The sequence below is a fragment of the Notolepis coatsorum genome, assembly GCF_963971535.1.
Source record: "Notolepis coatsorum genome assembly, chromosome: 14".
Lineage (NCBI taxonomy): Eukaryota > Metazoa > Chordata > Actinopteri > Aulopiformes > Paralepididae > Notolepis > Notolepis coatsorum.
In genome coordinates, this window is record NC_140178.1 from 4707133 (window position 1) to 4735021 (window position 27889).

At 45.8% G+C, this 27889-nt stretch overlaps 1 protein-coding gene across 1 annotated transcript in view; it reads right to left on the reverse strand.

Annotated features, from left to right (window-relative positions):
- ints1 (integrator complex subunit 1) overlaps window positions 1–27889 on the reverse strand; it is a gene marked incomplete at its 5' end in the record, with an annotated part of 76001 nt that overhangs the window by 22953 nt on the left and 25159 nt on the right. Inside the window, 9 exons of the mRNA XM_084328325.1 lie at window positions 479–608; window positions 7915–8171; window positions 12045–12132; window positions 13068–13186; window positions 15123–15246; window positions 16067–16235; window positions 17885–18016; window positions 25324–25483; window positions 27326–27595. Of these exons, the coding sequence (XP_084184451.1) occupies window positions 479–608; window positions 7915–8171; window positions 12045–12132; window positions 13068–13186; window positions 15123–15246; window positions 16067–16235; window positions 17885–18016; window positions 25324–25483; window positions 27326–27595 (1449 nt within the window). The remainder of the gene's footprint in view (window positions 1–478; window positions 609–7914; window positions 8172–12044; window positions 12133–13067; window positions 13187–15122; window positions 15247–16066; window positions 16236–17884; window positions 18017–25323; window positions 25484–27325; window positions 27596–27889) is intronic.

The following is a 27889-nucleotide window of genomic DNA, read 5'->3' on the forward strand; positions in this document are numbered from 1 at the left end:
TGGTACTAATTTAGCTATTATTATTTATGTATTTTTATTATCCTTTTGTTACGTTTTTTTTGTGTGTAAAGCACTTTGAGCTGCAACCTGTATGAATGGTGCTAAGTAGGGATGCTCGATATTGGCTTTTTTACCGATACCGATATAGTCCAACTCTTAATTTCCGATACCGATATATGCAGGGTTTCCCCCCCAAAAAATCTGAATAATTTCAGGTAATTAACATTACATATCTCTTGTCGTGGAATTAACACAACATTATGCATACTTTTGACAATAAATAAAATCAGAATTTGTTCTTACTTGCTTGCCTGGGTAAATAAAGGTTATAGAAATGTAAAAAAAAAAAAAAAAAAAATATATATATATATATTTTCTTTTTGAAAACCGATACCAATATTTTCCTATATCACATTTTAATGCCGATATCGGCCGGTAATATCGGACATCCCTAGTGCTGAGTATAAATAGAGCTCACCTTGCAGGTGCTCCCGGCCGCGGCGCCCCCGCTGCTCAGGGTGGAGTCAGGCAGGGTCACGTGCTGGATGACCTCTGGGAAGTGCAGGTAGATCTGGAGCAGCAGGTGCTGGCAGCGCTTACTCATCGCACTGAGGACAGAACCAGAACCAGAACCAGAACCAGTGTTTACTCATCGCACTGAGGACAGAACCAGAACCAGAACCAGTGTTTACTCATCGCACTGAGGACAGAACCAGAACCAGAACCAGTGTTTACTCATCGCACTGAGGACAGAGAACAGAACCAGAACCAGTGTTTACTCATCGCACTGAGGACAGAACCAGAACCAGAACCAGTGTTTACTCATCGCACTGAGGACAGAACCAGAACCAGAACCAGTGTTTACTCATCGCACTGAGGACAGAGAACAGAACCAGAACCAGTGTTTACTCATCGCACTGAGGACAGAACCAGAACCAGAACCAGTGTTTACTCATCGCACTGAGGACAGAACCAGAACCAGAACCAGTGTTTACTCATCGCACTGAGGACAGAACCAGAACCAGAACCAGTGCTTACTCATCGCACTGAGGACAGAACCAGAACCAGAACCAGTGTTTACTCATCGCACTGAGGACAGAACCAGAACCAGAACCAGTGTTTACTCATCGCACTGAGGACAGAACCAGAACCAGAACCAGTGTTTACTCATCGCACTGAGGACAGAACCAGAACCAGAACCAGTGTTTACTCATCGCACTGAGGACAGAACCAGAACCAGAACCAGTGTTTACTCATCGCACTGAGGACAGAACCAGAACCAGAACCAGTGTTTACTCATCGCACTGAGGACAGAACCAGAACCAGAACCAGTGTTTACTCATCGCACTGAGGACAGAACCAGAACCAGAACCAGTGTTTACTCATCGCACTGAGGACAGAACCAGAACCAGTGTTTACTCATCGCACTGAGGACAGAACCAGAACCAGAACCAGTGTTTACTCATCGCACTGAGGACAGAGGACAGAACCAGTGTTTACTCATCGCACTGAGGACAGAGAACAGAACCAGAACCAGTGTTTACTCATCGCACTGAGGACAGAACCAGAACCAGAACCAGTGTTTACTCATCGCACTGAGGACAGAGGACAGAACCAGTGTTTACTCATCGCACTGAGGACAGAGAACAGAACCAGAACCAGTGTTTACTCATCGCACTGAGGACAGAGAACAGAACCAGTGTTTACTCATCGCACTGAGGACAGAGGACAGAACCAGAAAGGTCTTTATTGCCAAGCAGTTTTCACATACAAAGGAATTCAGATTTGGTCGTTTTTCGGGGTGTGACAAATATGAACTAAATTACCGGTAAGATAGAAGCACAATAGAATAGAATAGAAGTAGTGATGCACCGATGTGAAAATTGTGGCCGATACCGATAACCGATATTTACCGATGTTAGATATCTCTGTATAGAAAACACTTTTTTATGATAATCAAATAAAGAGCTATTTTCCAAAAATGCATAATTATTTTACTTTTGTAACTTATTTTCAGAAATGACTGATATCTTGAAACTATTTAAGGCCAAAACATGTCACATCGGCGGCCGATATATCGTGCATCACTAGAAGTATGAAACAAAAATAGGCCAGGGCTGGTCTGTACAACTGTAAAAAATAAAAAGGTGGAAGACATGCAGCACCGCGGACGGTCCGAGACGACACCCTGGACCCCCGGGGACACACCCCGAAAGCCGCAGCGAGCCCCCCCCCCCCCCCCCCCCCCCGAGCAAGGAATCCCCAAAACGCCGGCGAACCGAGGGAGCCCAACGATGAAAACCAACCAAAATCCACCAAAGCGCACGCAAGAGACCAGCAGCCCTGAATATAGTACAACTATAAGTAAAAATAAAGATTTAATAGGAAATAGGCAAGGGCTGTACAACTAATCGAATATAATGCATGGAGCCTTATATGGGTGAGACCACACCGATGAGGAGGGGAGACCACACAGATGAGGAGGTGAGACCACACAGATGAGGAGGGGAGACCACACCGATGAGGAGGTGAGACCACACCGATGAGGAGGGGAGACCACACAGATGAGGAGGTGAGACCACACCGATGAGGAGGGGAGACCACACCGATGAGGAGGGGAGACCACACAGATGAGGAGGTGAGACCACACAGATGAGGAGGTGAGACCACACAGATGAGGAGGTGAGACCACACAGATGAGGAGGTGAGACCACACAGATGAGGAGGTGAGACCACACAGATGAGGAGGGGAGACCACACAGATGAGGAGGTGAGACCACACAGATGAGGAGGGGAGACCACACAGATGAGGAGGTGAGACCACACAGATGAGGAGGGGAGACCACACAGATGAGGAGGGGAGACCACACCGATGAGGAGGGGAGACCACACCGATGAGGAGGGGAGACCACACAGATGAGGAGGGGAGACCACACAGAGAGGAGGTGAGACCACACAGATGAGGAGGTGAGACCACACCGATGAGGAGGTGAGACCACACAGATGAGGAGGTGAGACCACACCGATGAGGAGGGGAGACCACACGGATGAGGAGGTGAGACCACACCGATGAGGAGGGGAGACAACACGGATGAGGAGGTGAGACCACACAGATGAGGAGGGGAGACCACACCGATGAGGAGGGGAGACCACACCGATGAGGAGGGGAGACCACACAGATGAGGGGAGACCACACAGATGAGGAGGGGAGACCACACAGTGAGGAGGTGAGACCACACAGTGAGGAGGTGAGACCACACAGTGAGGAGGTGAGACCACACAGATGAGGAGGTGAGACCACACAGATGAGGAGGTGAGACCACACAGTGAGGAGGTGAGACCACACAGATGAGGAGGTGAGACCACACAGATGAGGAGGTGAGACCACACAGATGAGGGGAGACCACACAGATGAGGTGAGACCACACAGATGAGGAGGTGAGACCACACAGATGAGGAGGGGAGACCACACAGATGAGGAGGGGAGACCACACAGAGAGGAGGTGAGACCACACAGATGAGGAGGTGAGACCACACCGATGAGGAGGTGAGACCACACAGAGAGGAGGTGAGACCACACAGATGAGGAGGTGAGACCACACCGATGAGGAGGTGAGACCACACAGATGAGGAGGTGAGACCACACCGATGAGGAGGGGAGACCACACGGATGAGGAGGTGAGACCACACCGATGAGGAGGGGAGACCACACGGATGAGGAGGTGAGACCACACAGATGAGGAGGGGAGACCACACCGATGAGGAGGGGAGACCACACCGATGAGGAGGGGAGACCACACAGATGAGGAGGGGAGACCACACAGATGAGGAGGGGAGACCACACAGTGAGGAGGTGAGACCACACAGTGAGGAGGTGAGACCACACAGTGAGGAGGTGAGACCACACAGATGAGGAGGTGAGACCACACAGTGAGGAGGTGAGACCACACCGATGAGGAGGTGAGACCACACAGATGAGGAGGTGAGACCACACCGATGAGGAGGTGAGACCACACCGATGAGGAGGTGAGACCACACAGATGAGGAGGTGAGACCACACAGATGAGGAGGTGAGACCACACAGATGAGGAGGTGAGACCACACAGATGAGGTGAGACCACAGATGAGGAGGGGAGACCACACAGATGAGGAGGTGAGACCACACAGTGAGGAGGGGAGACCACACAGTGAGGAGGGGAGACCACACAGATGAGGAGGTGAGACCACACCGATGAGGAGGTGAGACCACACAGATGAGGAGGTGAGACCACACCGATGAGGAGGTGAGACCACACAGTGAGGAGGTGAGACCACACAGATGAGGAGGTGAGACCACACAGTGAGGAGGTGAGACCACACCGATGAGGAGGTGAGACCACACAGATGAGGAGGGGAGACCACACAGATGAGGAGGGGAGACCACACCGATGAGGAGGTGAGACCACACAGATGAGGAGGTGAGACCACACAGATGAGGAGGTGAGACCACACAGATGAGGAGGTGAGACCACACAGATGAGGAGGTGAGACCACACCGATGAGGAGGTGAGACCACACCGATGAGGAGGTGAGACCACACAGTGAGGAGGGGAGACCACACAGTGAGGAGGTGAGACCACACAGATGAGGAGGTGAGACCACACAGATGAGGAGGGGAGACCACACAGATGAGGAGGGGAGACTACACCGATGAGGAGGTGAGACCACACAGATGAGGAGGTGAGACCACACAGATGAGGAGGTGAGACCACACAGATGAGGAGGTGAGACCACACAGTGAGGAGGTGAGACCACACAGATGAGGAGGTGAGACCACACAGTGAGGAGGTGAGACCACACAGTGAGGAGGTGAGACCACACAGTGAGGAGGTGAGACCACACCGATGAGGAGGGGAGACCACACTGATGAGGGGAGACCACACAGATGAGGAGGGGAGACCACACCGATGAGGAGGGGAGACCACACCGATGAGGTGAGACCACACAGATGAGGAGGGGAGACCACACCGATGAGGAGGGGAGACCACACCGATGAGGAGGGGAGACCACACCGATGAGGAGGGGAGACCACACCGATGAGGAGGGGAGACCACACAGATGAGGAGGGGAGACTAAGCTATTGTCCCTCTCGTTTCTGGCCACAGGGAACGGTAGTCAACGTTCATGGGATGTTCACCAAATCCTCTTTACCGGCCGGGAGCACTGCCGGCAAAAAAAAAACAGCGTCCGCTCTCCGCGGCCGGCTGCGCATCAGACACGACGGGGATGACCTTGACCGGGAATAAAGACCGACTAGTCGCTCCTCAATAGTCCGTGTGTTAAATGAAATAAACAGCGGCTTATCAGTCCCTGTCTGAGCTTTTTCTCGACAAGAATGCCCGAGCGCATAATCAAGTGTTTATTCTCTCCACACACAAGGCCAGACCCTCACTTTTTAAGACGGTTTTTATCCAACGGCTTTTTCCCGCGGCGGCCATTTTGACCAGACGGCTTAGCAGCTCTACTTAAAAAATATTGTAATTCCAAAGCTAATTTCGCTCGACCTTGGCTCAAAGTTTCCTCATTAAAGTAGGTTTAATAACCGCAGACATATTCATGAAAGGAGATATCGCCTGCTGCCACAAAAAAAAAGGGGGAAGTTGCACCCTGATCTCTTGACAGCTAAGTCAGGGGCAGGAATCCACAACACAGGGTCGAGTTTAGAGCGTCCGCATTAATCCGCCCGGCTTCATTATAAACACGCTGAGCTCTTAAAGAGATCACAGCGCGGACGGCTTCCGCTGCCGCTCTTCATTTCACACCAATAGACCTCGTTACGGAGCTCTCCCTGGTCCGCGGCAGACGGGAGGAAGTGGGAGAAGAAGTTCATCTTGTTGCTCCGAGAGGAGGAGGGGGAACCTGGCGCCAGTTTATCACAACAGCCGGTCCTTGACGACGGACCGTGTTCGGTACTTCGGCTAATTAGAAAAAAGATTTTGTCCAACTCGATGACCCGTGAGCCCTCTTTGGGGAACCTTACGGGACAGAATACACAGAGTGTGTGGCGTCTGTGACTGTGGGAGGACCGGATTGAGGGGATCGTGAGAGAGAAGGTGTAGAAATAAAAGGTGGGAAGATAATTGAATAGAGGCTGAGGTGTGACGGTGCCCGTCCAGGACTAGCTCTTCTATCGGGGGCTGGGGTCGTGGTTAAGACCCCCGCATCTGGAGCCACAAGTAAACCTGCTGGCTTAGGTTTGAATCAGAACCAGAACCTCCTGTCCCGTCTTGCTCCGAGCCTGACAACTATCTCAATGTTAAAAAAATTATTATAAAGTAGGGATGGGAAAAACTCACAAAATTACTAGGGGTGTAAAGGTACACGTATCCGTACCAAACCGTTTCAGTACTGGACCTAAGGTTCAGTGCGGCTGTGTACCGAACGAATACAACGGTACGTTAACCACTAACGAACGCACACGTGCAGAACTTTATTTTGCGTGCAGAATTGAATTCAAAACTAGATTATTAATTTCAATATAGAATATTCGTTGACAGCCCTACAAGTACAATTAGTTACTGCACACGACCGGACTACATCACCCCTGAGTGGAACATGGAAAGCCAAACTGTCCCCCACTGTACCGAAAACCCGCACCGAACCGTGACTTCAAAACCGAGGTACGTACCGAACCGTGGTTTTTGTGTACCGTTACACCCCTAAAAATTACTATTCGAAAGTTACTGGGAACTATTTGAATACTAATAGAAAATCACCCACCTCCCTCAACAATTCGTTTTTACTTAATTGTGAACATGAGATAATCAAACAAGCGAGCTGGCCGGCTGCTGTCACTGCCAACAACAGCTAGATATGTGCGATTCACAGCAGGCTAACTTATATCCAGGAACAAAAGCATTCATTCTGAAAGTTACAACGTTGAAATGCTTGAAATGTCTGAGCTTCCACGTTAACGTTGTATGGTTTTGTTTTGACCAAATAGAGAACGTGAGATCATCCAAAAACGCGAGCTAGCCGGCTGCCGTCATTGACAACAGCTAACGCTAAGCGGACCAGGCTAGCGCGTATTTCCGGGAACAAAAGCATTCATTCTGAAATGTGTGAACTTAGTGAAACAGCACGGCAAACGTACAAAACGTTGCTGCTACCATGTAACATCTTTCTTTCTTCATCTTTCGAGTTTTCAGTTCTCCCAGCTGTTAACAGACTGTCACGCTACCTGGCTCGCCAGCTACCTGTACCCAGCATGCTGTTCAGCGGTGTAACAGTTAGTTTCAAGTTTCTTTAATAGTTGTCATACAGAAGTACAGAATACTTTTATACAAAATGCTTCTTACTGTTACGCTCCAGAGACTGTGCTAGACAAGATAGTATGAAATAAAATAGTATAGCATGTAAAATAGAAGTAAAAAAAAAAGTCAGTGTTCAGTATAGACATATGTACAATGTTCGATGCAGAATAGAAGTAACTGAGTTACCATACAATATACAATATACTATGCAATGTACTAATATACAATACTATATAGTGCAGCAGAAATGGGATGAGGTACAATTTAGGTACAGTTTACAGTAGGTGTACGAGTTGTAGTGCAAATCCTTTACCAATAAATATAAAGTGTGTTTAGGTGATCTAAAGTGTGGAGAGTGGGTGCTGCAGTGTGTTGTTTAAGTTAATAGGGTGCCCTCTCAATACGATACACAGTGTAGTTCCCGGTAAAAACAAGGGGAAATAAAAAAAACATATTATTTGCAGAAAACTATTCGATTTCTATCATTTAACAACTATTTGAATATTCTAAAATCGATGCCCGCCCCCCCTCGCGTAAATGAAGCGGACCGCCGCTGCTCAAAAATACACAAAACAACAGAGAAACCTTCAACATGAATCCTATCATCAGCCGCTGAAGGTACCTGTCTCCCCACTTCTTGGTGCAGTTGATGAGGTACTCGGACACCTTCTTGATGTTCTCCAGGTCCCCGTTGCAGCTGGACTGGAGCAGAGGCAGCCGGGCCTGGATGAGGGAGCAGGACGCCTGGTCCAGGGTGCTCTTGCCCCCCTGCTGCGGCGAGGAGTCGCGCCCGCTGAGCTCCGACTCTGAGAGGATCAGGTCCACCAGGCTGAGCAGCTCCTCGGGGCTCAGGAGCAGGACGAACTTCTCCGTTTTCTTCTGGGGACGGACGGGAGGGGGGGGGGGGGGGGGGGAGACATGTGCAGGGATTAAAGCAAAAAAAAATCTCCTGACTGAACTTTTTTTCTGGCCAAGTCATATTCTTATTTTAACCTCTACTGTATTTTTTTTTAATAGTGTTAGCGTTTTAAGGGAGCCTACTTGTAGAGCGAGCCTACTGTCCTGACTGTGACTATAGACCCTACTGTTGTGTGCTGGAGAGCGTGAATGCAAGTCTTGTGGCTAGCTTCTGATTGATGGCGAGCTAGCACCCCTCCCCACTTTGAACCATGAACTAAACGGCTTGTTATCATACAAACAAGGGACTAAACACGTTTCGCAATTATGCCACAACAACAATGGACAGTCTCCTCCCCACCGTTTGTATATATTTATTTACCACCCACTCACTCACCCCCTCCTAATGTACAGTCTCCTCCTCATCATATGTATATATTTACTGTTAGGATCTCTGGGTAACAGTACTGTATATTTGCATATCGTATATGTGACTAAATGTAACAGTACTATTACTATATACCTGTAAGGCATGTATGTCCCTATGTCATAAATGTCATGTATGTTGTGTATGTCATAAATGTCACTATGAATTGAAAATGGGGGACCCTGATGATGTAAACAAGACAAACGCCTTTCTCTGGTCTACATCCCCTTAACAATTGTGTGTATTGCTACTGGATTTACAAGATCCAGAGTGAATGAATGAATGAAAACTTTATTTAATACACGAGACCCTCTTATTGGGACCAAGTAAGGTTGTCGATAATCCAATGTATAGTTACAACCCCCCCCCCATCCCACCCAACCACATCCAATGTACAGTTTCTTCGTCAAATGTATATACTCTTTTTAGACTATTTTTGTATCACAAACAATAGGCTACTGTATTTGTAAATCTGGTATGTCATAAATGTATAGATGTAGCAGTATTGTCTATCTGTATGTCATGTGTGTCATATATGTTATGATGAACTGAAAATGGGGGACCCTGATGTAAACAAGACGAAAGTCTTTCTCTGGTCTGCATCCCCTTAACAATTGTGTGTATTGAGCTGTACTGTACCCATTCTGCAATCTGTTAATAACAATCAATCAATATTTAACAGATTGCAGAATGGGTACAATACAGTACAGCTCAATACACACAATTGTTAAGGGGATGCAGACCAGAGAAAGACGTTCGTCTTGTTTACATCAGGGTCCCCCGTTTTCAATTCATAGTGACATACATGACATACAGGTATATAGTAATGTTACATTTGTGACATATATGATATGCAAATATACAGTACTGTTACCCAGAGATCTCCCGGACAAATGGGAGAAAGACGTTTATTGAGCTTAAAAACAATTGATAACGCAAATAACGTTCTGATTAACAAAGTCATTCGTTTTGTGGCATTAACGTTATCTAGATTTATCAACATTCATACATTTATCAGAAAGCGAGCGGCGCAAGCACACACACGAAACACCACCAACAACAACAACAACGACAACAACACACTGCTTGTCGCGTAAATAACGTTCTGATTAACAAAAGGCATTCGTTTTGTGGCATTCACGTTACCTAGATGTATCAATAGCAATAGTAATATATATGTTTCTTTAGACTAGAATAAGTCAAATGAACTTACGGTCTCGTAAAAGTTGCCGCATGTTGTTGATGAGTCAAGTTTACTCGCGAGTAGAGCTAGACGCTAGAGAGTCTCAAAATGGGCGCTTCCCATTGGTGCTGAGCACAGCGGAGGCGGGTGAAAGGGCTGTAAACTCAGAACAATCTCGCCTTCTGGTTGGTTGCATTTGCCTGAGAATTTGCCGATTGCTCGCAAATGACTGTTTGGTGCGGCCGCGGTAGGGGGAAAAAGGATATTTGACGCCTCTGATTGGCTCAGGTTAAAATCCGTCACGACTCCGAATCAAATGACGGAATCTCCAAATCAAATGGACGGATATCCGTCCCAAGACGGAACGCTTTAATGCCTGGACATGTGTCAGGTGATCTACTGGGTGGTGGGTGGGATCTACTGGGTGGCACACTCGATGTGACTGCGAAATGAGGGAAACCTCGTCGCCTTTTCGAGTTTAAATAAAGGTTTGAAATGAAAGTTAAATGAAATTAAACTAATTGTAGAGATATTAACGACTCACTAAAAAGTTAGAAATGTAATATGAGCAAGACTAGAATGGACTTCCTACAGGTTACCTACCCCAGACGGTGATTATAGTGACAGTTTGGACTTATGGACTTATGTGTTTCTACTGTGTGGACTTCTCTCGCTCCAGACTAAGTTTTCCAAAATATTTGAGATATTAACTTACTTAAAATCTAGAGTTAGAAACGTAATATGAGCAAGAGAGAGATATAGGAAAATGCACTTCAGAGTGTGACTGGACTTTATGTCCCCAGGTGTCAGCTCCTACCTGTGGGGTCTTGTGGTCGCGGCCCTGCTGCCAGACACAGACTTTATGTCCCAGGTGTCAGCTCCTACCTGTGGGGTCTTCTGGTCGCGGCCCTGCTGCCAGATACAGACTTTATGTCCAGGTGTCAACTCCTAATGTTATATACATTAGAGTGTGTTCACCTGGTAGAGACACATAAACGAAAACGAACGCAAAAAAACGAATGCAAAAAAACGAACTCTAAAAAAAACTAACTAAAACGAAAACGAATGAAAAAAAAGCGAACGGGAAAAGAAACGAACGGAAAAAAACAAACGCAAAAAAAAATGAACGAACTAAAACTAAAACAAACTAAAACTAAAACGAACAGGGGAGCTCCAGTAGCTCACCACGTACCGCGAGTGCTATTTCAGCGCCGTGGACAACCGTGCTCGTCACGGATCTGGGGCTGAGCGAGTTCGAATCCCGGACGGCAGCCGTGCTTTTCCCAGAGTGTCTTCCCCCCCATCTGAACCCTTTCAGCCTGCTTCTGTCGGTCGAACTTGACCAAGTATGAATGCGATGAAAAAGCGATAAACTCTAAAAAACGCTAAAAAGAACCAGCTGACTGGTCAAAGTAAAAAAAAAAAAAACTAAAACGAACGAAAAAACGAACGCAAAAAAAACGAACGAACTAAAACAAAAACGAACTAAAACGAAAACGAACGGGAAAAAAACTAACTGGGGAAAAAAACGAAAAAAAAACAAACGCAAAAAAAAGAATGAAAAAAAGAACACAAAAAAAACGTACAAACTAAAACGAAAACGAATGAAAAAAAAGCGAACAGGAAAAGAAACGAACGGAAAAAAACAAACGCAAAAAAAATTTACGAACTAAAACGAACGCAAAAAAAACAAACGAACTAAAACAAAAACGAACTAAAACGAAAAAAAACGAACGGGGGAAAAAAACGAAAAAAACGAACGCAAAAAAACGAACGCAAAAAAAACGTACGAACTAAAACGAAAACGAACAAAAGCGAAAAGGAACGGAAAAAAAACAAACGCAAAAAACAAAGGGAACTAAAACTAAAACGAACGAAAAAAAAACGCACGCAAAAAAAACGAACAAACAAACGAAAATGAACGAAAAAAATACGAAAAAAAAGAAAGAGAAAAAAAACGAACAAACTAAAACAAAAACGACCATCTGGAGCCCTGCTGCCAGACACAGACTTTATGTCCCCAGGTGTCAGCTCCTACCTGTGGGGTCTTGTGGTCGCGGCCCTGCTGCCAGACACAGACTTTATGTCCCCAGGTGTCAGCTCCTACCTGTGGGGTCTTCTGGTCGCGGCCCTGCTGCCAGACACAGACTTTATGTCCCCAGGTGTCAGCTCCTACCTGTGGGGTCTTCTGGTCGCGGCCCTGCTGCCAGACACAGACTTTATGTCCCCAGGTGTCAGCTCCTACCTGTGGGGTCTTCTGGTCGCGGCCCTGCCAGATGCGGGGGATGTGACTGCAGGCCCACAGGAAGTCCAGCGCTGATGTGGGGTCCAGTCTGAGACACACGAGCACCACTTTACACATCTGCTGCGCATAACTTTATAACACTTTAACTTTATAACACTTAACACATCTGCTGCGCACAACTTTATAACACTTTAACTTTATAACACTTAACACATCTGCTGCGCATAACTTTATAACACTTTAACATTATAACACTTTAACATTTTAACACTAACATTATAACACTTTAACATTATAACACTAACATTATAACACTTTAACATTATAACACTTTAACATTATAACACTTTACTTTAACATTATAACACTTTAACATTATAACATGTAACACATCTGCTGCGCATAACTTTATAACACTTTAACATTATAACACTTTAACATTATAACACTTTAACATTATAACACTTTAACATTATAACACTAACTTTATAACACTTTAACATTATAACACTTTAACATTATAACACTTTAACATTATAACACTAACTTTATAACACTTTAACATTATAACACTTTAACATTATAACACTTTAACATTATAACACTTTAACATTATAACACTAACTTTATAACACTTTAACATTATAACACTTTAACATTGTAACACTTTAACATTATAACACTAACTTTATAACACTTTAACTTTATAACACTTTAACATTATAACACTTTAACATTATAACACTAACATTATAACACTTTAACATTATAACACTTTAACATTATAACACTTTAACATTATAACACTTTAACATCATAACACTTTAACTTTATAACACTTTAACATTATAACACTTTAACATTATAACACTTTAACATTATAACACTTTAACGCTGCTATCCATAACATACCAATTAAAAAGCTGCTATCCATAACATTGTAACACTTTATATTTTGTTTTAATTCTGCATAGTTGTCTTACAAGTTGAAATAAAGGTTTGAAATGAAAGGACTAAACTCACCTCTGGTCTCTGCTCTGCTTGCCGAGGAGCGCGCTGATGCACTGGTGGATCGTGGTCCAGTTGGACTGATGGGTCAGCAGGGCCAGCAGGTAGGGTCTGTAGGAAGGGGTACTGTGACCCTGACACACAGAGAGAGGAACAACAGGTGAGAACAAGGCCAGCAGGTAGGGCCTGTAGGAAGGGGTACTGTGACCCTGACACACACACAGAGAGAGAGAGAGGGGAACAACAGGTGAGAACAAGGCCAGCAGGTAGGGCCTGTAGGAAGGGGTACTGTGACCCTGACACACACACAGAGAGAGAGAGAGAGGAACAACAGGTGAGAACAAGGCCAGCAGGTAGGGTCTGTAGGAAGGGGTACTGTGACCCTGACACACACAGAGAGAGAGAGAGAGAGGAACAACAGGTGAGAACAAGGCCAGCAGGTAGGGCCTGTAGGAAGGGGTACTGTGACCCTGACACACACAGAGAGAGAGAGAGAGAGAGAGAGGAACAACAGGTGAGAACAAGGCCAGCAGGTAGGGCCTGTAGGAAGGGGTACTGTGACCCTGACACACAGAGAGAGAGAGAGAGAGAGAGGAACAACAGGTGAGAACAAGGCCAGCAGGTAGGGTCTGTAGGAAGGGGTACTGTGACCCTGACACACAGAGAGAGAGAGAGAGAGAGAGAGAGGAACAACAGGTGAGAACAAGGCCAGCAGGTAGGGCCTGTAGGAAGGGGTACTGTGACCCTGACACACACAGAGAGAGAGAGAGAGAGGAACAACAGGTGAGAACAAGGCCAGCAGGTAGAGCCTGTAGGAAGGGGTACTGTGACCCTGACACACACAGAGAGAGAGAGAGAGAGAGAGAGAGGAACAACAGGTGAGAACAAGGCCAGCAGGTAGGGCCTGTAGGAAGGGGTACTGTGACCCTGACACACACAGAGAGAGAGAGAGGAACAACAGGTGAGAACAAGGCCAGCAGGTAGGGCCTGTAGGAAGGGGTACTGTGACCCTGACACACAGAGAGAGAGAGAGAGAGAGAGAGGAACAACAGGTGAGAACAAGGCCAGCAGGTAGGGCCTGTAGGAAGGGGTACTGTGACCCTGACACACACAGAGAGAGAGAGAGAGGAACAACAGGTGAGAACAAGGCCAGCAGGTAGGGCCTGTAGGAAGGGGTACTGTGACCCTGACACACACAGAGAGAGAGAGAGAGGAACAACAGGTGAGAACAAGGCCAGCAGGTAGAGCCTGTAGGAAGGGGTACTGTGACCCTGACACACACAGAGAGAGAGAGAGAGAGAGAGAGAGAGAGAGGAACAACATTCAAAGCTTCTATTGAAGTATTCGAACGAAGCTTTGAATGTCTGTGGTCATATTTTATGATGTAATAAAAAAAATATATATATATATATATATATATATATATATATATATATATATATATATATATATAATTACAAAGTTGATTTAATTAAAAAAATATATATATTTAACCAGATTAATCACTTTATTCAAATTGAGGATTTAGTTTGAGGATATTTATAAAAAAATATAAAAAATTATATATTATATAGTTTTTTATATATTTTTATAAATATCCTCAAACTAAATCCTCAGTTTGAATAAAGTGATTAATCCGATTACATTTTTTTCTTTTTTTTATTAAATCAACTTTCTTTAATGAATATAACTCGTCAGTTTCGTCAACATAAATAATCCAATAAGGGCACGGTTGGTACGAAAGTGATGGTGACGTCTTGATGGAGCGCCGAGCGGATGCAGATAGACTACATCACTTATGATAAATGTTTTATTTGAATTTTTATGACGAGTCATATACTATAATACTATAATATTAGGGTAGCCTAATCTTTATCTGCAACTGTGAAGAAAAACTCCATTGGTTTAAACAGAATGAATAGACACATAAAAAAATTAAATAAAAATTCAAATGTTGATTTAGAATTCGAATGTCAACATTATGAACGCAGCTTCGAACTCGTCAGTACAGCAACACCACGGGAAGAAGAGACGTTGGTGATCCGACAACGACGACGCGGTTTGGTTTACCTTGTTCAGGGCGAACAGCAGCTTCTGCTGGAGCTCCGGACACACGGAGGTGACCTCGGGGTCGAGGTGTTCCAGCCAGTCCACCAGCAGCCCGGAGCTCAGGCCCGTCTGGGTCACTTCAGAGCTGCGGAGGGAGAAGCACACAGATCAGGACAACAGATCAGGACAACAGCTCAGAACAGCTCATGTACCTGACAAATATTATTATTAATATTACAGTATTATTACAGTCATATTCCAACTTAACTGAATGCACACGTGTGTGTGTGTGTGTGTGTGTGTGTGTGTGTGTGTGTGTGTGTGTGTGTGTGTGTGTGTGCGTGTGTGCGTGTGTGTGTGTGTGTGTGTGTGTGTGTGTGTGTGTGTGTGTGTGTGTGTGTGTGTGCGTGTGTGTGTGCGTGTGTGTGTGTGTGGACTACTGTACTATTACTAGGGATGGGTACCGAATTCGGTACTTTTAAAAGGTACTTACCGAAACACGTCGGTACTACCGAGTATCGATTCACGTGAGATACCGTTTAAACACTTTTTTTTTTTTTTTTGTATGTCAACGTTCACACGCACAATATATGCTTACCTAGGATTTGACTCGATTCAACAACAAAGCAGTCGGGGCAATGGCAAGCCGAAAACGGTCGAAAGTGTGGTTATTTGATTTTTTTTCCCACTACTGAGGTAGGTAGATTACATTTTTAGAGACTAAAGTACAGAAAAAAGGTACCGTTGGGTACCGGTATCGATTCACAGGTACCGGTTCAAATGTGAATGGTACCCATCCCTAACTATTACAGCTATTGAAATGAACAATGCAACATCCTTTTTTTAAATAATAAAATAAAATATCTATCCTTGGCGTCCTTGTATCGATACAGTATCGCCACGCAAAGTATCGCGATACTATACTGTATCGGTATTTTCCCGCCACCACTAATAGAGTCGCTCACTTGTTAGAATCCGGTTCCTTCTTCACCGCCAGGTCCTCGGTCCCCTGGAGCAGCAGGGAGATCACCATGGCGACAGGGCCGGCCGTCCCCTGCTGGGTACCGATGGTCATCAGCAGCGACAGCAGCTCCTCCAGGTACGGAGACTTGACCTCCATCAGACCCTGTAACACTGGAGAACAGACGGCACTGTTGTTAGGACTGAGATGAACAACATGTCTGTTCTGGCTTGATGGCAGTGTATAAGATGTACTGGTTTGAGGACAGGACTGCAAGGTTGGGATCAATTCACTTTCAATAAAAATGTTTACAGTAATTGCCATCGACTAGTTGATGATAGAGTCCATTATTATTATTATTATAATTAAAGTTTTTAACTTTATTATAATTTCTTTCTTTACTTGATCTATTCCCTTTTTTATTATTATTATTTTAACTATTTCTTATTTATTTTTTACTTTATCTATTTAATTTTTTATAATTATTATATATATATATATATATATATATATATATATATATATATATATATATATATATATATATATATATATTTCTTTTTTTTACTTCATTATTATTATAATATTTTACTTTATCTATTTCCTTTTTTATTATTGTAATGTTTTATACTGTAATGTAATGTTTTATACAATATGTATAATGTTGGATAATACAACCTTTTCATGCCAAACGTTTATCAGTATTTGAAAGAAGATCCACTTTTGGTAGCTGGAAGGTTCCCGGTTAGATTCAGGACTGTTGTTCAAAAATGTGTGCTTGAGAAAGGTTTTAGTAAACTGTGTACCAAAAACAAAAAGCTTCAAAATCCTCGGTGGCTATCCACCTCTGTGCGTTCTGGAGATTGAGTCACAACTCATTTTCGCTCGTCAACTTTCACCTACTTCCTCTATTTGCAACCCCCCACGTGGGGTATTGTTGGAAGCGGACACTCGTTGGAAAGCGGACACTCGTTGGCTACAACGCTGACCAATCATTTTCGCCATCAGCGGTGATTGGTAAATTCTCGCAGGGAAATTTCAAAGGTACTCACAGTTGCACAAGTGTGTTGGACAGAGAAACGCAATGGTTTGAAAGCTCGGCGTTGCTAATAAACATTTTAAATAATTTTTATAAACTGGTCAACACAGCTTTATTTCAGGCATCAGGCAGCTAAAGCCGCTTTGAGCCGTGTTGACCAGTTTATACAAAATATTAAAAATGTTTATTAGCAACGCCAAGCTTTCAAACCATTGCGCTTCTCTGTCCAAGACCCTCATGCAACTGTGAGTACCTTTGATATTTCTCTGCGATACTTGTACAACAAGCGTTTCGCGGAGGCCCAGTTATTCAGAGTTAATTATGGGATTTTCCTATGGAGGAGCAAGGGACTGTGGATTCACTCATCCAAACCCTGTTGGCGTGCATCACAGTCACGAAGGGGGCTAGGGAGAACTCAACTTAAAAGTTCTTAGTGTATGTACTACCAGGAGAAGACACTGCATTTCCATGTGGAGTGAAACTGTGGAACAGTCTGAACAGTGTTGAATGACAATTCAAACAGTTATAAAGAAATTAAAAGAATGTTCTCTTATTTTATTTTATTCATTTCATTGCTAGAGATTAATGATTTATTTTTGTTTTATTTTGTTTGTATTATTTACATGTTCGAAATAAAGATTTCAAATCAAATCAAATGTGTGAGTGAACGGGTAAAATGTGAGGAACAAAATTGTAAAGTGCTTTGGATAAAAGCTGTTATATAATAAATGCACCGTTTACCCTTACAACACCCACACACCGTCGGCGATACGAACGCCATACCTTTGCCGATCAGCTCGGCCTCCGCGTTGCACCGCTCGCCTGCCTTCAGCATGGAGATGACGGCTCTCACGGGCACCTCTGCGTCCCGGCGGTACAGCAGCGCATCGGACAGGTGCAGGAACCCTGCGCGCACTGTAGGGGGAGACACACACGGCTCATCAGAAGACACACAGGTGCAGGAACCCTGCGCGCACTGTAGGGGGAGACACACAGCTCATCAGAAGACACACAGGTACAGGAAGCCTGAATACTTTCCACAACAAATTCGTGTTTCCGCGTCTCTGATTGGCCAGGTCATGTGACATGTACGCCCAATCGTGGGACGGCAAGTTTCTACACTGGTTAAGCTTAGGCGCTCTTTCGAAGTTGGTTAAGGTTAGAGTTTATCTTTAGAGCAGGGCGATAGAACGCCAGCCCTGATTCCAAACTCTAACCAACTTCGAAAGAGTCGCCTAAGCTTAACCTGTGATAAACTAGGCGTTAGGTAGCTTGCAGGCTGTTAGACGCGGAAATAGGCGCAGAACTTGCCGTCATCACGATTGGCGCACATGTCACATGACCTGGCCAATCAGAGCGCAAAACTCGAACGCGGAAACACCTGTGTGCAACGGCATAGGTTAAGGTAATGTCTCGTCTGTCTGTCCGTCTGTGTTTGTTTGTTTGTTCGGGGGTTATGTAGGTGTGGGAATAATGCAACCTTCTTTTTTCAGGGGGGTTTCTAATAATATAGATTTGTGTGTATTGCTGTTTTGTGTCAGTGTAGTTGTTCTTCCTGTCCAATGGCCTGGGACAGATGGACCCAACCTCTCGGTTCATTTTTAGCCATCGTAATTGTTAGTTGCATTATGCATCGTGTGTTGAATACGGACTTTTAATCATTTAGTTTTGCAATGATAATTGTTTTTGTATGTTTTTTTGTGTGTGGACCCCAGGGAAGACTAGCTGGTTGCTATGGCACCAGCTAATGGGGATCCGTAATCAAATCAAATCAAATCAAAATCTGCATGCTTCGATCCCTGCTTGGCTGCTTTGGTCCACAACCTGGGGGCGGAGCGGGGTCGGGGTGTTGGTCCTGGGGGGTTCGGGGGTCCTGGGGTGGGGGGATTATTTTTTGTGGTGTCTATTGTGATGTCTGTAATAGTAAGTTGATTTTTTTGTGTTTTGTTCTGTGTTGTTTATTATTTTTTGTTATTGCTAATGTTATTGTTGTTATTATTATTGCGGTATTGTGAGGTCTTGTTACTGTCGCTGTATTGTGTTCTTCTTGTTTTATGTATGGCTCCCAGTAAAACAATGAATAAATTTCAAGATCCTCATGTTCGCATACAAAGCCATAAACGGTCTCGCCCCCCCAGCCTACATAAAAGAACTCCTGGTCCAATCAGCCAGCTCCAGATCCCTCAGATCAAACAACCAAATCTGCCTAAAAATCCCCCAAACAAGACTGGTGACGAAGGGAAACCGGGCTTTCGCAGTCGCAGCACCGACCCTCCTGAACGAGCTCCCACTCAGCCTGAAATCTGCAAGCACCCTACGGACCTTTAGGGCCATGCGCTCAAAACCCACCTGTTCGCCATAAACAATCCATGAGCTAGTGTTACGGACTGTGTCCTTATGTATATGTATATGGGAGTAATGTATGTAATCTGTTGTGTATATAGGCATGTTTTGTTTGTTTTTGTCTTGTCTCCCTCTTGTGTCTACATATCCCACTCTCAGGTTCCCAGTTGCAGCAGCAGCTGGTCAATCAGCAACTCACCCCGGTGCAGCGGCAGCTGAGACTCGTTCACCCAATCAACATCCACTCCCTTCATAATACCCTTTGTGTTTCAGTGTATGTTGGCTCCCTGGTTCGTTTGGTTGTGGTAACTATGCTGTGTCTGTGTGGGAGAGCTCTTTGATGTGTTTTGGTATAGAGCTGAGGCTCTTAGCTAGTGTTGGTGTGATAGCTGGTCAAATCTCTGTGTGAGCTCATTGTGTGTGAGAGCTGGTGAAAGCTCTGGTTCATTGTTTGTTAGCATATAGGAATTATTGTCAGTGTTGTGTATTTGGTGTAGAGCTGGTACCTGAAGCTCTGGTTTATTGTATTGTATTTAGGTCATTCGTTTATTGCACATTTCTGTTAACATTTGTATGTCACCCAGCCTATGGTGATTGTTTTCCTGTTATTAATCTTTTGTTTCGCACACAGGGACATTGAGGGCAGAAAGATACCCTGGGGTCTACATCTGCATCACGTAGGAGAACTACTGTTAAAGACACCAGCTTAGAGTGAGCACCACCTCCTGTACTTTGGGGCGTCCGCGCCTGTAAGGGGGGGGGGCTTTTGTTTTATTTTGATATTATTTGGTGCTCACTGGTAGGTCCTCTTTGCTCTCTGTGTTGCTGATCTCATATTTGTAAAATAAACATTGTTATTTTACAATCTGTCTCCGGTGTTTTGTGTCACTGCATCCTCACCTATCCTGTCTGTGGCCTAGTGTTGCGTCTCCCCACGGGGGCACGTAACATAAATGGGGGCTCGGTAGTTGGGCGACAGACATTTGGTGTTGGTGTGCGGTGGGCACGTTGCTTGGTTTTGGTTTTGGGTGGTAGTTTATTAGGTGTGTTTTTGGTGTGTGTGTGCACTGGTCTGGGTAGGGATGTCGTCTTTTGGGGTGGAGGTGTTCCTGGGTGATCCCTCGGTTGATCGTTTGGATCAGTGTAGGAGGGAAGACTTGTTTGCCATCGCCTCGCATTTTCAGGTCGCCCTTTCTAAAAGTTTGGCAAAGGCTGACCTGAGAGAAGAGGTGGTGCGCATATTGGTGTGGAACAAGGTGCTCGGTGTCGGTGAGGGAGCGTCTTTTGTTTCTTCCCCTATAGTCACAGACGAGGAGGGCGAGGATCCTCCGGTGGTGGACCCGGTTAAAGACGGGGTAGAGGATAAGCCTCCCCTTTCGGGTGTCACGTCTCCAGTGCACGGGCGTGCAGCATCTGTCCCTAGTGGGAGTGCTGAGGAGGACAATCTTAAATTGAGTTTAGCACGGTTGCAATTTGAGGAGAGGAAGGAGGAGAGGGAGAGTGAATATAGACATCGGTTAGCTATTAGAAAAATGGAGCTGGAGGCTGAGGTCTCAACCCGCCAGCTGGACGCTGACAACCGCCGGGTGGATGCTGAGAAGGAGGTTAAGTTGAAGCAACTGGAGCTCGACGCTGCTAAGGCTGGGAGTCCTGCTCAACCCTCTTCCACGGCTGTGGGGGCTTATGATGTAAGTAGGCTTATTTCTTTAGTACCTCAATTTCGTGAGGCGGAGGTAGACTCCTATTTTAATGCTTTTGAGCGGGTGGCTACGTCTTTAAAGTGGCCTAAAGAGGTCTGGGCTCTCTTACTGCAATGTAAGCTAACGGGAAAAGCCCAGGATATTCTGTCTGCCCTCCCTCTGACTGATAGTTTGTCGTATGACTTGATCAAGACGGCGGTGCTTAGAGCCTATGAGTTAGTGCCAGAGGCGTACAGGCAAAAGTTTAGAACTCACAGAAAGTTACCTGGCAGTACTTTTGTGGAGTTTGCTCGGGAGAAAGAATCCCTATTTCATCGTGGTGCAGGGCTTGTGATGTAGCTGATTTTGATTCTCTGTCTGAATTAATGTTACTGGAGGAGTTTAAGGGTAATCTGTCTGACCGTTTGGCTACATATTTGAATGAGCAAAAAGTGGGTACGTTGGCTCAGGCTGCAGTGCTCTCTGACGAGTTTGTGCTGACCCATAGGCAAACTTTTGGTACTCTCCGACATGAGAGTAGGACATTTTATCCCTCTGCTCACACTCCAGCTAGGTCACATGTTAGTCCGCCGCAGATCCGCCGCAGTGGCTATGTTGGACAGACTAGTCCGCCCCGCTCAGTATCTCCCCGCTACAAGGAGGAGCGGGAGTGTTTTTATTGTCATCAAGTGGGCCATGTAATAAGTGACTGTGTTGTTCTGAGACGCAAGGAGCAGTCTCAGACAGATGGACGACCTAAAGCGGTTGGTTTGGTCCAGACAGTGTGTGACATCCCAGGTCCCAGTTACGATCCGTTTATGTCGGACGGGTTGGTCTCGCTCAGTGGCAGTGAGTTGGACCAGCGTCCAGTACGCATACTGCGGGATACTGGGGCAGCACAGTCATTCATCATAGCAGACATGTTACCATTTTGTGATGAGTCATCGACTGGCTCTAGTGTGTTGGTGCAGGGGATCGGCATGGGCTTTGTGTCGGTGCCCCTCCATCAGATACATTTAACCTGCGGGTTGGCAAAGGGGGTGTTCAAGGTGGGCGTGCGCCCATCATTACCAGTGGGAGGTGTCACCTTTTTATTAGGTAATGACATCGCTGGTGGCAGAGTTATGCCATGTGTTTTGGATCACCCTAATGTTTTGTGCCCTGATGTGTTTGCCCCATTTCTCCCAGATGTGCCAGTGTGTGCGATCACCCGTGCTCCACAACCGGTAGTTGTGACGAGTGACAGGGTGACAACTCGACGGGGAACACTAGCCTCTGAGGCACCACGGTTACCCAGGACTTGTGGTAGGCTGGTGGTTGCCCAGAGTGAAGACGCTGGGTTGGGCACATGTTCATTTACCGCTCCTGCTCCAGGGATAGCTGGAAGCAGGGAGGTGGTCAGTTCGGTGGTGAATAGCATTCGGTCAGTGAGCAGCCCTTTTAGGCTGTTAAGGAAGCAGCTGATGGGAGAGACTCTTCACAACAAACCTCAGGTGAGGGGTTTGTTGTCTTGTGTATGCAGGCTTGTAAAGTGGCTGCAGGAGGCTAGTGCTGTCTCTGAGGGGGGTCTCTCTGCTGCTCAGCGTATTGTAACGCTGCATTTTGTGCTGTGCTGTGTGGACTTTCTCACATTGTATTATGTGTTTTACTTTGTGAGGAGGAAAAGGGCAGCAGTCTGCCATTGTGCATTTTAACCATTAACCGTCCCTCTGTTTTTTTTGTGAGGTGCCTTCTCAGACCACGGTCTTAGATCTTTTGATGTTGGTGTTGGGTCTGCTGTACCCCTGGACATTTTGTGTCAACAGCACCCCTGATCATGTCAAATGCTACCAAGAGAGGTATGAAGAGGCGGAAGGTGATGGTCTGTTTGGTTGGTGGCAGTGGTGGATGTTTTGTTTTGTGTTATGATGTGTTCTTTGGGAAAACTGATGGGGTACTTGGGTGTTGTGTTGTCGCCAGCCATGGGCTGACTCTTTATGGGGGGGAGTGTTACGGACTGTGTCCTTATGTATATGTATATGGGAGTAATGTATGTAATCTGTTGTGTATATAGGCATGTTTTGTTTGTTTTTGTCTTGTCTCCCTCTTGTGTCTACATATCCCACTCTCAGGTTCCCAGTTGCAGCAGCAGCTGGTCAATCAGCAACTCACCCCGGTGCAGCGGCAGCTGAGACTCGTTCACCCAATCAACATCCACTCCCTTCATAATACCCTTTGTGTTTCAGTGTATGTTGGCCGTGTTGTGGAGGGTTATATTGGGTTAAAGTATGGTGGAAGACTGGTGGTTTATACAGATGCATCTAAAATGGAGTCAGGCAGAGTGGGGGCGGCATTTACAATCCCAGGTCTTGGCATTTCAAAAAAAGAGAGATTGAGTGACGGTCTAGCAGTGTATACGGCAGAATTAGTAGCTATAATGATAGGGTTGTCGTGGATAGAGGGGAATAGGCCTAAGGGTGAAATTTTAATTGCGTCAGACTCATTGTCGTCGTTGGTGAGTATACAAAATGTAGTGTCCCAGTCAAGGATGGATATTGTGCTGGAAATAGTGCAGATGGTGGACAGACTTAGGCGTTCGGGTAGTACGGTGGTCTTTTTGTGGGTGCCGGCCCATATAGGGGTTCGAGGGAATGAGTTTGCGGACAAGTTGGCCAAAGGAGCTTGTGGACTTGATGGAGTTACAATGAATGTACAGATTAGTAAGGCTGAAATCCAGAGTATAGTCAAAATGAAGGCTAAGGAAAAATGGAGAGGCATGTGGGATAATGAGAGGTTAGGGAGATGGTTTTATGGGGTGCAGAAGAGGGTGGGTTGGAGTAGGGCTACTAGTAGGAGCAAGCAAGAAGAGGACGTGTTTACAAGGATGAGGTTGGGGCATACAGGGTTGAATAGTACGTTAGTTATGTTAAAAAAGCATATTGATGGGCAATGTGAGTGTAGGGTTAGTCTAGAAACGGTAGAACATGTGGTAGAGCAGTGTGCATTGTATCAAAGGCAGAGGAAAGGTCTTATTAGGGATTTGAAGAGGGAAAAGATAGCGCTTAAAATAGTTGATATTTTGCAAAGGAATTCTGGGGAAGTGTGTATGGAGAGTTTGTTTTATTTTTTGAGAACGACAGGTTTATTTTATAGGATTTAGGACATCCAGATCCACACTCCTTTTCAGTAGATGGCGGTAATGCTCGTCGAAAGTGTTTGCCAACCGCCAAAAAATAGAAAAGAAGAAGAAGAAGAAGTGTATGTTGGCTCCCTGGTTCGTTTGGTTGTGGTAACTATGCTGTGTCTGTGTGGGAGAGCTCTTTGATGTGTTTTGGTATAGAGCTGAGGCTCTTAGCTAGTGTTGGTGTGATAGCTGGTCAAATCTCTGTGTGAGCTCATTGTGTGTGAGAGCTGGTGAAAGCTCTGGTTCATTGTTTGTTAGCATATAGGAATTATTGTCAGTGTTGTGTATTTGGTGTAGAGCTGGTACCTGAAGCTCTGGTTTATTGTATTGTATTTAGGTCATTCGTTTATTGCACATTTCTGTTAACATTTGTATGTCACCCAGCCTATGGTGATTGTTTTCCTGTTATTAATCTTTTGTTTCGCACACAGGGACATTGAGGGCAGAAAGATACCCTGGGGTCTACATCTGCATCACGTAGGAGAACTACTGTTAAAGACACCAGCTTAGAGTGAGCACCACCTCCTGTACTTTGGGGCGTCCGCGCCTGTAAGGGGGGGCTTTTGTTTTATTTTGATATTATTTGGTGCTCACTGGTAGGTCCTCTTTGCTCTCTGTGTTGCTGATCTCATATTTGTAAAATAAACATTGTTATTTTACAATCTGTCTCCGGTGTTTTGTGTCACTGCATCCTCACCTATCCTGTCTGTGGCCTAGTGTTGCGTCTCCCCACGGGGGCACGTAACAGCTAGTTTTTGTGTTGTTGTAGTATGTCTGGTGTAGTATGTCTGTCCGTTCTCTATCTGCTTGGTTGGCCTGCATGCATTTGTTTCTGTTTTCGTATTGTTCCTGTCTTTTTTGTTTCTCTTTCTTTCGCGGGATGCGCCCCGGGTCGATGTAACTATTGGTTGAGCGGCGCAATATAATTAATTGTATCATATCATATCAAGAAATAAATAAAAATATTTGATAAAAAAAAAGATAAAAAGAAGACACGCTCACACAGTCGAGGGATAAAGCAAAGAGATGCTGCTCACCGTCGCCGAGCCGGTGTTTGTGGGAATACTGGGCGGCGAAGGTCTTCAGGAGGGTCTTCAGGGGTCCCGCCTCCACCGTGGGGTTCTCCAGCCAGGTCAACATCTCCACCACGGCCTTCAGGAACAGCGAGGAGAAGGCCACGTCCTGGGAGACGAGGCGCTGGGAAGCGGAGACGATGAAACAGGACAGAGATGAATATCAAAACACCTCAATCCAATCCAGTCCTATCTGTACTTTTTTTTTTTTTTTCTTTGCCTTTCTATCATTTTCTCCCCCATCTCCCAATTTAGTCGTTATGCCAATTCCCTTCCTGGTCGTTGTGCTGCCCTACTGTCGGTCTGGGGAGGGTGTAGACTACCACATGCCTCCTCTGTGGGTCTGGGCAGGGTGTAGACTACCACATGCCTCCTCTGTGGGTCTGGGCAGGGTGTAGACTACCACATGCCTCCTCTGTCGGTCTGGGGAGGGTGTAGACTACCAAATGCCTCCTCTGTCGGTCTGGGCAGGGTGTAGACTACCACATGCCTCCTCTGTCGGTCTGGGGAGGGTGTAGACGACCACATGCCTCCTCTGTCGGTCTGGGGAGGGTGTGTAGACTACCACATGCCTCCTCTGTCGGTCTGGGGAGGGTGTAGACTACCACATGCCTCCTCTGTGGGTCTGGGCAGGGTGTAGACTAACACATGCCTCCTCTGTGGGTCTGGGCAGGGTGTAGACTAACACATGCCTCCTCTGTGGGTCTGGGCAGGGTGTAGACGACCACATGCCTCCTCTGTCGGTCTGGGGAGGGTGTAGACTACCACATGCCTCCTCTGTCGGTCTGGGGAGGGTGTCACTGTACACTACCCAGTCACCCCTAGTGCTTAGACCTCTACACTACCCAGCCGCTCCTAGTGCTTAGACTACCCAGGCAGTCACCCCTAGTGCTTAGACCTCTACACTACCCAGTCACCCCTAGTGCTTAGACCTCTACACTACCCAGTCACCCCTAGTGTTTAGACCTCTACACTACCCAGTCACCCCTAGTGTTTAGACCTCTACACTACCCAGTCACCCCTAGTGTTTAGACCTCTACACTACCCAGTCACCCCTAGTGTTTAGACCTCTACACACTACCCAGTCACCCCTAGTGTTTAGACCTCTACACTACCCAGTCACCCCTAGTGTTTAGACCTCTACACTACCCAGTCACCCCTAGTGTTTAGACCTCTACACACTACCCAGTCACCCCTAGTGCTTAGACCTCTACACACTACCCAGTCACCCCTAGTGTTTAGACCTCTACACACTACCCAGTCACCCCTAGTGTTTAGACCTCTACACTACCCAGTCACCCCTAGTGCTTAGACCTCTATGATGCTACCCAGCCACGCCTATCTGTACATTTTAAAGTCAACTGAACACGGTTACAACACTAGAGGGGCCGCTTCTGGTAACATCAGAACAAAAACAGCACCAAAATCAAATTTTCTCAAACTCACTGGCATATATTAGGTCAATAATAGTACTCTGGAATGCTCTGCCGAAAAACATCTCATCCACAATACATAATAAAAATTACTTAAAAAAAATATTAAGAGATATCTTGCAAACATGTCAACTATGCAACTGTGATGTATAGTTATAATGTGAATTTGTATACATTTTTATTTGTGTGTTTTATTTTTTTATTTTTTAGTTGTACATTTGTATTGTATTTGTTTTGTCCAGGACCCCCCAGGAAGATTAGAGGCCCTTTCACGCGTCTCTAATGGGGGATCCTTTATTAACCCTTTCACTGCCGCACTACCAAACGGTTAACCCTTTCACTGCGACAATACACAGCCGGTTATAACCCTTTCACTGCCACACGACAGCCGGTTATATAACCCTTTCACTGCCACACTACAGAAGGGGTAACCCGTCGGTAGTGTGATAGTAAAGGGTTAACCTTCTGTAGTGTGGCAGTGAAAGGGTTTTAAATAATACACATAAACATCAACACACGGCCTGAGCTCCTACCTGGTAGAGGTGCAGCTGGCGCAGCAGGGGGCAGGAGAGGGCGTGGCTGCGGTGCATGGCCAGGATCAGGGGCCCCGCGTGGGACGAGGCCAGCAGCGCCGCCGTGGCCTGTAGGAGGCGCCCCGCCAGGCCCCCGCCGCCCCCCTGCTGGACCACGTGGCCCTGCTTGGCCCGGATCAGCTCCTTGGCCAGCGCCTGCTGGAGGGCCCGGGACAGCTGAGCGGGGGCGGGGCCGGGCCAGCGCGGGTCCACCGCCTTCGGGGGGAAGATCTGTGGGAGACGACACGAGATGTATATACGGCACGCGGACGTCACTCACCGGGGAGACGGTGTAAACGGGCACTTATGGACACGTGTGAGAGAGAGGAGCTTGAGCAGTAATGTGACTGCTGCCTAGTATATATAGTCTTTCTCATTTGGATATTTGGATATATAAAAAAAACTGTACTTTTATTTTATTTTTCATTATTTGTTATATTATTTTTATTTTTATAAAATTATAATGTAAAATATTGTAAGGAAGGGGCAGGGCTTGATACGTTTATTTTTTTATTTATTTTTTAC